The sequence below is a fragment of the Cardiocondyla obscurior genome, linkage group LG12 (genome assembly GCF_019399895.1).
Source record: "Cardiocondyla obscurior isolate alpha-2009 linkage group LG12, Cobs3.1, whole genome shotgun sequence".
In the NCBI taxonomy this organism is placed as follows: domain Eukaryota; kingdom Metazoa; phylum Arthropoda; class Insecta; order Hymenoptera; family Formicidae; genus Cardiocondyla; species Cardiocondyla obscurior.
The window spans coordinates 2574990-2589072 of NC_091875.1; the positions used below are offsets into that span (position 1 = coordinate 2574990).

At 45.4% G+C, this 14083-nt stretch overlaps 2 protein-coding genes across 2 annotated transcripts; one reads left to right on the top strand and one right to left on the bottom strand.

The window, feature by feature from the left end:
* Window positions 1–366: 366 nt before the first annotated feature.
* Window positions 367–2419, bottom strand: LOC139107263 (pentatricopeptide repeat-containing protein 2, mitochondrial). The gene is made up of 5 exons (XM_070664707.1): window positions 2197–2419; window positions 1396–1919; window positions 1022–1321; window positions 752–856; window positions 367–593 (listed from the first exon to the last, which is right to left on the bottom strand). The coding sequence occupies exons 1-5, from the start codon at window positions 2276–2278 to the stop codon at window positions 426–428; spliced, it is 1179 nt and encodes a 392-aa protein (XP_070520808.1). The 5' UTR covers window positions 2279–2419; the 3' UTR covers window positions 367–425.
* A 92-nt stretch (window positions 2420–2511) lies between these two features.
* LOC139107266 (uncharacterized) lies at window positions 2512–3560 on the top strand. The gene is made up of 2 exons (XM_070664712.1): window positions 2512–2929; window positions 3257–3560. Exons 1-2 carry the CDS (start codon window positions 2758–2760, stop codon window positions 3325–3327), a joined length of 243 nt encoding a protein of 80 aa, XP_070520813.1. The 5' UTR covers window positions 2512–2757; the 3' UTR covers window positions 3328–3560.
* The last annotated feature ends 10523 nt before the right edge of the window (window positions 3561–14083 follow it).

Genomic DNA, 14083 nt, shown 5'->3' on the forward strand with positions numbered 1-14083 from the left:
AAAATGATAAATCTTGGAATTTCTCGACGCGGAAGCTCCGAAAATGCTCGAGTATCACGAGTTCAGGAAGAGTAAGTTGGTGAGACGGTCAGAGCACCGTTCCCGCTGATTCCGTGGCCACGCCTCTTCTATAATGGCTGGTACCTCACACTGCGCTCTGACCGCCTCACCAACTTACTCTTCCTAAACTCGTGATACTCCTGATACGTGATACAAATCATTAATTTAATCTTAAAATTGTTCAAACTAATCACACTGGAACATATCGCGGTTGTACAACTTTTGGATAAGTTTATTATAATTATGTTGATTTATTTATTGGTTTAATCTTAAATTTGTGTCTCAGATAAATCGATCACATTAAACTATATTAAGACACGTTCTACGAATGTTTATTGGACACATCTTCTTTTTTATCAACATGTTTACAAAAGATCTCGTAATGCCGGTCTGTTAGGGTTACGCGTCGTAAAGGGCATATTTCGCTGTCGCTGGGAAAAATTACTTTGCACCGGTGCGCCGCCAAATCCGCCAATCCTTCTTTTTGTTCTGTCTACTTTAATTTCTGCGCATAAATGCTCTTCCAAAGTTTGCTGAAACACGAGTTTTAACGTTCAGAAAGATTTTGTGTACAAAAAAAAAAAAAAAAAAGAAAAGTTAAAAGTGTAATAACTTAAAACTAATTTTGATATTTTACGTAATTGATTTGGATCAGTAATAATTAATACAAAAATGATTGAATAAAACTTACATCCTGTATAAGGAAATCATCTTTCTTCAATAAAGAAATTAACTTGTAAAGTTCAAAGTCTTCGGGGATATTCTCTTGTGCCATTGCTTCTTCCAACTGGTCAATCTAGAAAAATAATGTATTTAATTAATAAAGCTACCGATAGACGTAAATTAAAATTATCCCTATATGGAGAATGTTAAGTAAAAATTTCGCATCAGCATTGCAAAAATACGGCAACAATCAAGGAACAAAAAAATTATTAAATCTTTTTATATACGGAGTACTTACCACATCTTTGAAATAATTTTCTTTTTGAGCATTTGGTCTGTCGTGTTCTAACGATGCTCGAAGTATGGGTACTATCTCAGTAAACCTTTTCAATTTTGTGTAAGCTACAACTTTCAAACATCTTATGTGAATATATCGGGCCTCTCTTAATGTACCTAAGATTTCTATAGCTATGTGAGCAGCATTCTGCTTAATGGCTAGAGCTGCCAAAAACGTAGTGGCTCTGCGCATAATTATAAGTCCTTTTTCATCGAGTTCTCTCCACAGATTTAAAGCATATTCCAATGTCTCTGGTGTATTCTGAAAGTATTAAAAATAATAATGCAATAACAGTCCTCATCAATATATTTAATTGATCTTGCAAAAGTTTTTACCTCTTTGTAACATGCAGCCATAATTAATATGAAAGAATTTCTGGGATATCCACTGTGCATGGGTTTTGTCTTAATTATGTCGTATATGTCTCTCATTTCTGTATATTTTCCATGCTTATATAACAGAGATAAAAGAATTTGATAAGAGATCAATTGATCGAAGAAACTTTCAAACTTCGGATCCTTGAAAGCGGTGTATGCGAGTTCTGGTTCGTCCAAGTAATAGAGAGTGCGCATCACCACGGGGCCAAAGACAAAAGTGCCGAATCTCATCTCCTTTGTCTGGCTATTAAATTTTGCTAACATTTTAATAAGTAGTTCAATATCCTCCGGCTTCTTTTGCGCCAAGTGCAACATGGATTTCAGATCCTCTGTAAAGATCATATTCGAGTCTGAGTTGCATACTTCCTCCATTTTAATGCGGAATGTATTCTCCACGTTCAAAAACTGATTGCGGAAGTTCAATCGTGCATTTTCATAGCCTTGCAGCCCCAAGCTCTTGTCTGAATACAAAAATCTGCAAGCTGTAACACAACACACACAACGATTAAAAAAAAATAAAAAAAGAAAATTCCCATTTAAACCAATAAATGTAAAGTCTTAAATATTTTAATTGCGTCCCAAATTCATTAAGACATAATACGCGCTGATGTATTTCTTTCATATTCGCCGTGTATCGATTACAAATTATGATTGCACGGACTAATGTACTATTTATAATTTTTTTTTTTTTTTTAATTTACGGCACGAAGTGATGTTCGCCGTAAGCAGCAATGTGAGGTTAAGCCTGATATTACGTACAGTTTAGGAAGTTATTCCTCAGTAAGGTATTGCTTGCAAGCCCCACGTTGAATCTCGTAAGACATCTTATTGTCGCCGCCATCGTTTCCGCGATCGTCGATTTTCGATCCTTTCTTCTATACCTTTATATTCGTCTTTCGGTCTACGTCTATCGGCGAGACACACGCTCAACGATACGCAAAACGGGGAGGAGAACGTGCAGGAAGTCGTGTACTTAGGATGCCTTAGTTCTGTGCACGTGACTTCCGGCTTGGACGGTCGCGCGCATAGCACTGCCTCGATTATCTCGATGCATGTGGGAGTGCGGAGATTACTTCGAAGTCACGTCGGTAGATGACGGTGGATGTTCCTTTCTGCTAACCTTCTACCGTAATACCTTGTGCCCCGGGTGGCGTCGAGGACAGTGACGTGGCGTCATCTACTCATTCGCGTGTGTTCATCTCGTGACTGGAACGTTGCGCGGTTTCTTCTTCCTAACCTCTACGAGGTAATCGTATTTCGTTCAATTCCGCTGTACGCGGCATCCCCGTGGACCGCGCGTACCAACGTCACGCTGTGACTATGACGAACGTGCACACTGTGAACAGCATGATCAGTAACAGGAATCGCGACTGTCTCGAGTGCAGGTTACTCAGCGGCGGTGGTCTGGTTGCCGCCGGTTTGTACGTCTGTCACCACTCCAAGCAGTACCAGAAGCAAGTGGGAAAGGCAGCGATGTACTCGGTCGCCTCCGGTACGTCGAATCACGTCCAGCAGCGAGCACATCGCGTGCTTTGCTTTCGTCTTTAAACGCGCTATCTAACCCCTCAAATGGAACACTCGGCACGGATTTCAACTTCGAACTTTCATCTTAATAAAATTTCCTTCTCTTTTCTTTTCAATATTCCCAACGTATTTTTAAATTAACGTAACTGACGTACGGTTAGGAAACCCTTTCGATTTAGTCCACCGGGTACAGAGGTAATAAGCGAAAAGAATTCGAACAGCCGGGATAGTGACGTTTGAGGGTTAAATTGTCAGAACGGACGAGTTATTTCAATGTGGCTGATTTTCTTTCCAGTACTAGTGCTCCTTGGCACGGCCAGGATGTTGGACTTGCCGCCCTTCCAGGACAAATTCAAGCGCAGCTGAGGGAAGCACTTGCTCAGACTCTAAGTGACCGTGACTTTTAGCACAAAGCATTGTACTCGGACAATAAGTGTGAGTGTGAAGATAACACCAGTTAATATTCCTTAATTTACTTATAGTATTCACTCTTCGCAAGATCTGCCTATTGCATCTTAAGGTTAAATTTAATCATTGGCATCTACCGAAGAGCCGTTGTATCCTCAAGCTCCTGCATTAAAGATTAATTTCTATCTTTATCTCGACGCCTCTCCTCCTCGATCTCTATTCCATAACAATCCAGGCGCGCTGAAAATATCTTAATTACGTATCGCCGACGTCGAGGTTTAAACATTAAGTTTGTCTCCGATGCGAAGCCGCTTCGAAATACACGCAATCCCGGCCGCCGCCAAAATGACCGGGGACAATAAAACGTTATTCCCGTTCGGCGGGAACACCGCGGAAGCAGTTAGCTCTCCTCTCGAACGCAAGAAATTTTCTTACGTTTATTTCCCGCCTTTAAAACTTCATTTCCGCGACTTCGGAATGCGAGGCGAGAGGCGTTGTGTGCGTATTGTTCGCGCCCGTTCCGCGAAACGCTGTCGGGACTGATGCGGTGTGAAAACATCGGATGCATTTCGCGCGCGCATACCGCACGTGTTGCGAAACGATGCAGAAGGTGCGCGTGTGCGGCGACGGAGAGCGGGGCCGTAAAACGCTTTCGTGGTGCGCGCCCCGCTCGTTTAATATTCGCACCGCGTTACTTCCTGTTACGTACTCAACGATACACTTACAGGACACACCGGGGGCCCCCGTTGCGTGTAAACGTTGCCTACCCCGCTGAGCGAGTCGATCGCCTACGCGGCCGAAACTTATCTCGCAGCTCGCCAGGTATACAGATATGTCAGATGCGCCAATTGTCCGGCACTCGAGTCTTGAATAAGTATACGCGAACGATCCACCGGGACTGATTTATTAAAAGCTCATCGCGGGCAACCCAAAATCGTGATTATTTTCATCGACAGAGTGCTTAATTTTGCAACAAGATAGGCGAACAGGTTACTCCGAAATGATCTCGAGAATTTAACTCCCGCGGGGATTGGTAGAGTCGAGGGAAAATTATTTATGGATTAATTTTTTTTCAGAACGATACACGGGTGGTATAATTGATATTCAGGTGGGGTTGAATGTGGCGTTTTTAATTGATCGTCGGAATACTTTGTGTATATATTATTATATATGCTTTCGATGTCGAGATGGATTTCACTTCGTTCGCTGCTTCAGAAGTAGAAGCGTACGATTGCGGGGAACGTTTTTTTTCTTTTTCTTTTTTTTTTTTCTTGAAAAGACACGGCGAGTGTTCCGAAACGCATCTGCGTGACCTATGACGGATCGATCGGCGATCGATAGCGCGGAATGCAGGCCTTTTGTCCTCCCACGCGGATCCTCGATCAGCTGCCGGGAGATGCGATCGGTCGCGGCTTTCTCCGAGGTCGTGCCTAAGGTCGTTCCCCGGGTTTCGGCGCCACACCCTGGTGTTCCCCGGTGGCGCATGGGAAAGAAAGACCGCGTCCCCGCGGTCACTTGTCGCATCGGAAGTCTCGACACGCAGCAGATCGCTCTTGTAATACTTGGAACACAGTGCGATCCATCCGGCACACGTTCTTCGTGCCTGTTACGTGTGCTGCCTGTGCCCCGTTTGCGATGGACAGACAATCAGGCATGTTCCGCGTGTTCCCCGACCCACCCGATCTATCTCGTGCATCCCTAATAGAAAAAAACGCGGAGGGGCGAGGAGAAGGAGTTTTGAAACCAAAAAAAAAAAAAGAAGCTTTCTTTTCGAACGAAAAATAGGGATCACAAAACTTTTGCTAATTGCCAGACGCCGACGAGTATTCTAAAAATTTAAAACGTATCTCGACCGAATGGAGGCGCCGCAGCTCTCGTGTTGCAGGCTCAAATCTTGCCTGAATCGCGAGCGCAGTCGTCGAGGGGAGCTCGCTCTCTTTCCTTCTCCGAGAAAAATGAACACGCCGCAAACAAGACGTAAAACATACGACTCCGGAAGCGCCGTCGCGGTGCGGTTTTGCAGCGCTGTTCTCCCTTCTCTTTTTTTTATCTTTTTTTTATTTTTTTTTCTTTGCCTTCTCGCGGCGAGTGGCGGCACGACCGCAGGAACGAGCACGTTGCGATATCTGCACGCGTATCCCGGCGACTTGACGCGGTTCACCGGACTGTGGAAACCGAGAATTTCGCTGTTAACCCCGACTTACGTAACGCGCGTCCACCGGCACGAAGGAAAACCAAGCGACGTCTGTCTTCGCGCGCTTCGAGTGGCGAACGGGAAAAAAAGAAAAAAAAAGGAAAGGAAAAAAAGAACGGAATATAATAACGGAGAAGGGAGAGCGACGAGGTGTCGCGGGGAAGGATCAAGGTCCTCCGTTCCGTCCTCGTTCGGTAAATCTAGCGCTCCAACCAGCTCGATCGTTCGGAAGATGAGAGAAAGCGAGAACTCGGAGCTTAGCGCGCCCCTCGCACTATTGCGTCAACGCGTAATTGCACGACCATTCCTTCGTTTCAAAGGCCCCGGGGAGAGGCTTATGCATGTAACGCGGTCTCTCACCCGGATTTCTTCGGTTCTCGCTCGCCCGGTGGCATTTTCCGGTCGTGTAAAATTAATAATGTAAACGCTCGTGCAAATAAATGATAATAATTAAAATTTAATTTTTTTCTTTTTTTTTTTCTTTTAATTTCTCGCCACAGGTCACATTCTCACGATCAATCCCGAGAAAACTGTTCGCGCCGGTACTGTCACGGAGCTGTTTATCCCTAATAATAATTTCGACGATTAGGAATTTAAATTCGACCTAGCTCGGTGTATTCTCGCCGCGTCGTCTCTACGGCGAATCGGCGAGTGCGCTCGCTGAAATTAGAGCAACGATTTGATTTCTCCGTGCAGCGCGTGTGAAACTTATTATGAAATTATGTCATACCAAAGCGAGATTTCAGGAATAACTGTCTGCGCGTATCGATCGGATTATTTCGAGATATTTGCGTCCCGGGCAACTGGGTTCATCAAATTGTCGTTGTTTTCGTTTCGGAGCTTCATGTTTTATCTATTGCCGAAAAATTCGATGTGTCAAAATTGTTTTCGACGTGTTTGTTTTATTTAAATTGACTTTTAATTGTTTACGGCTTTCGGAGGGGGGAGAAGTTTTTGTTTCGCGCGCCATGGAGCACGTGGAAAATAAAGTGAAATTCTGCCGTCAATTTTAACGAAACGTAAGTACGTGGCGGTGAGAGATGTGAAATCATGGAAATTCACCCGTACTTCCGTTTCAGTTTAATGGGACGGCTTATATGATGCTCGTTTAGGATTATACCCGCTCGTAGATCCGATTAGTTGCAAATATCAATTCGACGTCGTAATTCGCTTCCTCCGTCTTGAGCAGGCTCGCATCTAACCGCTTTGATTACGCCACGAACGTATACCCCGCGGAAAATGAGCGAATTCGAAGAAATTCACCGGGAATCTCCATTCCACCGCGTCGCAAGTTTTCTGACATTCGAAAACCACGAGATTACACGAGGGGCTTAAGCCTCTTTTTTTTTTCTTTTTTTTTTATTTAAAATTATAATTTTATGCAGAGAGCAATGATGAATTTCACGATAAATATCGACAGGCTGTTTCAAATGTACTATCCGCTGTGTAATTAATTAACTTCCGCGCGCAGATACTTAAAGGCGACAGGGACTCACCGGGCGCGTCCGTTTCAGGCCGAAAAGGCTTCGCTCTCGGTCGGCCGATTTACATGAATTCGTGTTTGCAATAGAATTATCTCTCGTCACCATCTCGATCATCCGCCGGCCGCAAATTACGATAAATTCGGGAGCCGATATTAGCACGTCTCTGAATCAACAGAGTCGCCCACGTGTCCTATCTCGTGATCTCCGCCTACCATCGACAACTTGCCCGCCCGAGAGAATCGCCGCGGTCACCCCGGTGTCAGAGATTATCACAGAAATCCGCAAATCGAGAAAGGATCGTTGCACAAGGAAGCTGCAACCGCATATCTCCTACACTCTCGACCTTTAGGGCCGGGCACGAGGCTAACATCGCGCCGCCGCGCACACTTGGCACGGGCTCGTCTCGACTCCGCGAGCCGGGAATTTATTGCGAAATAAACTAGATTCTTTCTCTTTTCTTTTTCCTCTTTAAGGTCGCGACACTCTTGCGACGGCACATTCTGACGCAAACCCTCGCGACGCACCGCACTATTACACGTGACTAATGAGTGAATGCCTCCTTCGATCAAAGGAACAAAGGAAGGTGGAAAAGCGGGCCGCTTTCATTCGCGCGACTTTAATCTCGGTTTAATTTGTCATTTATCGCTATAGAGTTAATCAGGCATTATTCTTTTTTTTCTTTTTTTTTTTTAATTAACTACCTTGAATAAAATATACGATATTTTACTTCTGCTTATGCCACGTCGAGATATTATTAAAAAAAAAAAATTTTACCCCAAAGCATTGTCACTTTCATTGTGTCTTTGGAATAAAGGGCCACGAAAATTCGCGATGCGCTCGTGGTGAAAACATTTTGCGTTTCCCAACGCACGCCGACCTTTACGGGCCGAATCACACACGCGACGGAGTCACGGCATCACGTTGGCGATGCACGCACAGCTCTACGCACTGGCACGCTGCTCACGCGTCCACGTATGTATCTTCGCCAGTACTAGCACCGTACAACCAGGCATGCACGGCCGGTGGAATACTAATGCCCCTGTATGGGACGCGCTCGGTCGTCCGCGTAAAATCCGTCCTTTTATCCTCGTAAGGTCACGCACCGGTCCGAAGAGTTAATGCTAATGAGGAATGAGTATAATCGACCAACGGCTGTCAATAACACTCCTCGAAAGACAATATTCGGCAAATCCGGGACGATCAATGCCGAAAACTATCAGATCGGTTAAAGAAATTTCTTTTTTTCTTTGTACTTTTAAATTATACAATAAAAAAAAAATGCTAAGTTAATGATTCTTGCGAAAATGATATCCCCATCTCTCTTTGTAATAGCTTTATTTTAAAAAAAAAGTTCTTGGTTATTTATATTTAGCGCCAAGATTTCAAGACGCAGAGGCAGCTCGGGCTCAACTAATTGAGTTGATAAAAGACGGGAAATTATTCCCAGCGTCAATTAGTATAAAAAAAAAAGAAAAAATTGTATAAATGGCGGGTCGATAGAAACCAAAACGAGCGCACCGGTCTTTCTTTATTCTCATTCCTCTTCGTTTTGTGGCTCGCTTAACGTGACAGCAGGAGCCTAACGCAATCCTTCCGGGATTTATCTAACAGCACGGACCAAGTATCCTACCCGTTACATAACTCTTAGTTAAATAATTAATTACGCTAATAGCATTATGACACTTCGTGATTTAAAACGTTCTTATCAAGGGAAACCTTTCACTTAGCGCCTTCTTCCTCGCGCGCAAATTATACTTGCAAAAAAAAAAAAAAACTCCCCCACGATGTACAGAAAACGACATCGTGCCATCGTGATAATTATGTATTGTGAAACTGCCTATGATCTGGAAAGAAAAAAAAAAAAAAAAAAAAAAAAAGACATTAGTCAAGACGCAAAGTTTCAAGTAAATTAAGCGAGATATAAAAATCACGACACATATCCCGTTTGAAATAAACGAGAATCGCTTAATGCTCGATTGTGAAAAAGATCGCCGAGAAATCATGCCCAGCCGTGGGCACCGAGAGGAAGAGTCCGCGATTCTCTCGCGGCCAACTGTGTTGGAAGAACTATGACACGACCCACCATCACGCCGGTCGCTCGCGAATAAACGCGTTAATATCAGGAATTACTTGAGGAATATCGGCCGGGCAGACAACTTGACGTCTCAAGCATCTCGCTCTGGGCCGTCATTATCCAGTGCGCAGTCCTTTTTATCGGACTCGGCGCGGTGCGCGCCCTTCGCCTAGCCCCGTTACCAAAAGCCATTTGCGCTTATCGTCGTTTCTGCAGCACGCAGATACGTTTGACGTAATCCTTATTATCCCGAAGCGCAACGGCAATTACGTGATTTTTACGCTAAGTGCGCCGCGGCGCGATTCTCGCCCGCCGTTATCGTGTGTATGCTAAACAAATGTGCGTGTCTCGTAATATTTAAGACACATCGCCGGATCTATGACGACGTGAGGTATAACTCGTCGTCTCGCGATTAAATATAAAAAGGCGAATTAAGGAGAGGGGGAGGGAAAGAAAAAAAAATGGTCCGCGCATTCCAAGCGTTTCCCTTTAAAATAAATCATTCGGAGCTGCGATCTCGCGGCACGTTACATAAATCGGGTTCTATAATTAAATCCAAATTGATCGGATCGAGTACGAAGCGGGAGAGAACCCGCGAGTTTTCTCGCGGCCTCTCGCGCGACTTCCTAATACCGAAAGGGAGGAGGCGGTGGACCCGTCTTTCTCTTTCCCTCGAAATGTCGAGGGGTGGAAAGAGGAAGGGGGAGGAGGGAACCCGGTCTTCGAGGTGCGGCGTGGAAGCCAAGTTTATATAATAAAAGAATCAAGAGGGAGGGAGGACGGAAAGGACCCCCGGCTCTCCGAACGCACATACCGCAGCCTCGCGGAATACCGGCACGCGGCGGCGGCGGCGGCCGCGTTGCGCAAGAAGCGCCTGGCACACCGGCATTATTCTGGGTTAAATAATATTATGTCACGAGGAAAGCGGGTCTTGTGCAATTGGACGCGTGAGCGAGCTCGTTCCGTCGGGTCAGCGCCGAAGAAATCACGCTTCCTCTCTCCCGCGATTTCGTCGCGGATTTTTATCTCTCGCCGCTCTCTCGCTCTATGTCATCGCGTAAACGTTCCCGTCGCGCGTCGATGATGATTACGTGGAGCCTCGGCGCTCGTGTCAAACGTTTTTTTCTTTTCTCTCTTCTTTTTTTTTTCCTCTTCTCACCCCTCGGTTTTGATTCCCTTCGCCGTAACGATTTTAACGAGCTAAGCGATAGACGTCGCCGTCTGGTTTCTCAGTTAGTCAAATTTGAGATGTTACGGGGAGACGCGGCGATATTTGAACGGCCGAGGGACTCTAATGGGAGTTACGAATATATTTGAAGATTCAGAATTCTCTACGTACAAGCTGCGTCCTATTAAACTTTCGCCGCGAAAAGGTCAGTCTCGAATATTGGTTTGCTCCTTCGCGGTAACTCCTATGTTATTATATCATATACTGATATTAGATAGTTAGAAAAAACGCGATGTTATTTTCCCAAGCACCTGCAGGCTGTATCTGTATTCATCTTGTAAACGTGACGAACGAAAGAGAAAAGGCCTTCTCTTTTTTATCGAGCAATCAGCGATTTTACGCAGAATTTTTTTTTTCCCCCTTTTAATGACCAAGTTTGGCGTCTCGAAAAAGTAGCGCCCTTTTCGCCGTCCTCTCGTTTCGAGCAGTGATTTAATCACGCGCGTCTTGTGCAACGACGCTTAGGGATAGACCCGTTCGGCACCCACACGACGCCAAACGAGATGCATTTATCTCGCCTCTCGCATAAATGTCCCGAGTGCGCGAGTACACGGAACGACGGAGCGCACCGAGAAGCCGAACCTTTAGCCGATCTCTCATCCGGAGAAAACGTGCGCGGACTTTTGAGGGGGAGAAGGAGGTGGAGGAAGAGGACGAGGAGGAGAAGAGAAGCAGACGGGGCACGACTCTCGTTCGTGTCTACACCTGGTGCAATCGCGAGACCTCTTCGCCGAGTACCGGTTCGCATGAAGATATTAAGCAACGTCTGACGTAATCGCGTGCCCGGTCGTTCGTCGATCTAATCGTCTCGCCAATTATCCTCTCTCTACTTTTCATTTTCTCGCCTGCTTTCCGTTCTTCTTCCGGTACCCCGCGGTAACCTTCCGCGGATTACGTCGTTCACGTGGTTTTTGACCGACTCTGCCCGGTTTTTTTTTTCGACGCCACCGATTTAAAACGCCGTTCGAAACTTCCGATCAGAAGCGTCGAACTTGATATTTTATTTCAGATTTTCCTTGCCTGGGTTTTTTTTTTTTTTTTCATTTTTCTTTTTTTTTTAATTTTTTAATTTTTAATTTTATTTTTTATTCAGTGGCCGTTAGAAGGAACTTTGAAGCGACACTATTGTTACGTCGATTCGTAATTTCACACAAACCGCTAATGATCTTCCTCGCCTAATTAATTTTCGCTTATTTAATACGAACCGTTATATAGCCGGATATTATTTATTAAAGCTCTTCACATAACCGACGCGGTTTAATTCGCAGAATTAGGAACGGCAATCCCGTAATTTTCGTCCGTAAATAATAGAAGCAGAACGAAATCTGCAGCTCGGTGGCCCCGCGATTCACGTGGGGTACGAAGAAAACGGATCGACGCACGCGCGCACCGGGATCGTTTTGTACGCGAGAAAAATGCGGGACGCAAATCACCGGATGCGTTGGAAGTGAAGGAGAAGAGGGACGGCTGCGAACGCAGAGGTGAGGACCGCACGCAGAAAGAGGCGGTTTGAAAAGCAATTTGCGGCCGGGAAGGATGAGGAGATCGGTATTTCCCCGCGCGTGGATGGCGTGCGAATCGGTCCAGGTCGCGATGATACCGGCTATGATGATGATGATGGTGATGAGGATGATGTTGTTGCTGTTGAAGATGATGATGATGATGTTGGGCCCGCCTTAGGTGCCACGAGCGATTGTGATTCCTATGTTCCGGATGCCTCTTTCGCGAAATTCTTTATCCCGGCGAGAATACCTCTTTAAACATCGCCTCGCGGAACGTTTTCTCGATCGCTAGACGACTTCGCGGAACTATTTCAATTAGAATTATTTCTAATTAAGGGGGCCACTCGGGGAACCTCGCCGTCCGCGGCATTACGCATCAGGGAAAACGACCGGTGCTCGTAACGGGGTCACTTATATCGAACCGCCGTCTAAACTCACCTAATTGCATCAATTATAGATTATTCCGTTTCGAGCCGTTAAATATAGCCGCCTCGAATCGCGCGAGTAATGGCTTTTCTGACAAAATCGGTTAGCGATCTAATAAACTTTTAATCAAATCGACATCGGACACTACCCTCGCGCACGTGATTAATTCGAATCGTGCCAAAACCTAAAATCGGGCATCGGTAATTAAATATTGATCCCGCGACGAAACGATCCTGCCCATCGGGTCACTTGTAAATTTATACTCCCGTGCCTTTCGGCGCATTTGTTATTCGGAGCGCGCACGACCGGAGTCGAAACTTTAACGTAGCGTTATTTTAATATTATTATTTAAATACAATTTATTCATTTATGGCTGGTATTAAGAAAAAAGGCAATCTTTTCGCAAAAGTGTATAATTACCGGCTGTAAAATTATCCAAGTCTTCCTATTTTTAAACGAGAGCTATCAAGAGTGATTGCAAATAGCTGCGAGTAAAAGGGTCAGAAACGAGCGTTCACCCGCTTCTATCTTTCGGCTACGCGAAGATCGAATCGCTACAAAAAGCTTATGTGGGTTTCACATTAAATAACATAGAGAAGGTCAATCTGAAGTGGCGTTATGCCACGAGTAGTCCCTGCGATTTTGCCAACTTCCGTTTTTTTTGTTTTCTTTTTTTTCTCTCTTTTTCCTTTTTCTTTTATGTGTGTCCGCTATTGCCGTCGCCACTGCCCTTCCTTCAGAATCCTCGGTGCCGTCACGAACTGGCTTTTGCGCAACCCCTCATATCGCCTAAGATCACATTCCTGCTCCCGCGAGCATGTAAACGGTTGAACTTTTCCGTATCGAGAACGCTTATGAAATAATTCATCGCGAATCGGTACTCGCGCTCGGCCAGCTAAAGGTCCGACTCGCATCTCGCGGCGACGAAAGGGAAAGGATGCCGCAAGGATGAGCGCAGACGAGCCACTCATTTCGCCCGCACAATTGCCGTCGACGTCATCGAGATTAAAATGACTCAACGTGTTCTCAATAAATACGACGATGTCGAGATCAAACGGTTCCGACAAATTCTCTCTCTCTCTCTTTCTTTTTTTTTTTTTTTTTTGTACGGTACTTCGCCAAAACGAAAGAAGATACAACCTTCTTCACGGATTCTCGAATAATCGTGCTTTGCGAAAGCTTAATTAACGAGTACATCCAAGAAATATTAATTGCGTTTAGATATTCAAGTTCAGTCTGGCAAAAGTTAAATTCTACCGCGAGAGGCCTCGCTTTACCGCCTGCGGACAGAGCGGTAAGCTCTAGATACATAAAGTCTTCATCTTTACACGGCACACGGCGCTTTTGTGCAACACGAGACAGCTACGTTGTCGGGTTCTTCGTATTGGAACACGAAAAGCAACGACTCACGCTGCTCAATCGTGTTGCGACTCTATCCGCGGCGCGTCGAACACGGCACGTCTACATAACGCTATCGATAAATCTATCCGGGATGCATCCTTTAAGATGTTCTTGCTGCTGTCGGATTACCCAACATCGGCAAAGCACCCGCGCCGATCTCTGCTCCGACGGATAAGACGGACAAGGGGTGGGGAGAGAGGGATAGGTTAGCTTCGTGCGAGCAAATCCTTGTGAAGTAACAGAATAAAGTTGCGCAAGCCGTATCGTGGGTGAGAAGACGGTACCCCGGAGAATCGAAGGAAGACCACGGAACGCGGCGCAACGGCGTAGAAGAGAGAGCATCTTCGTTGCAATTCATATTCGTGATTGAATTACATTTCCGCGAGAGAAGGAGACTCGAGAGCG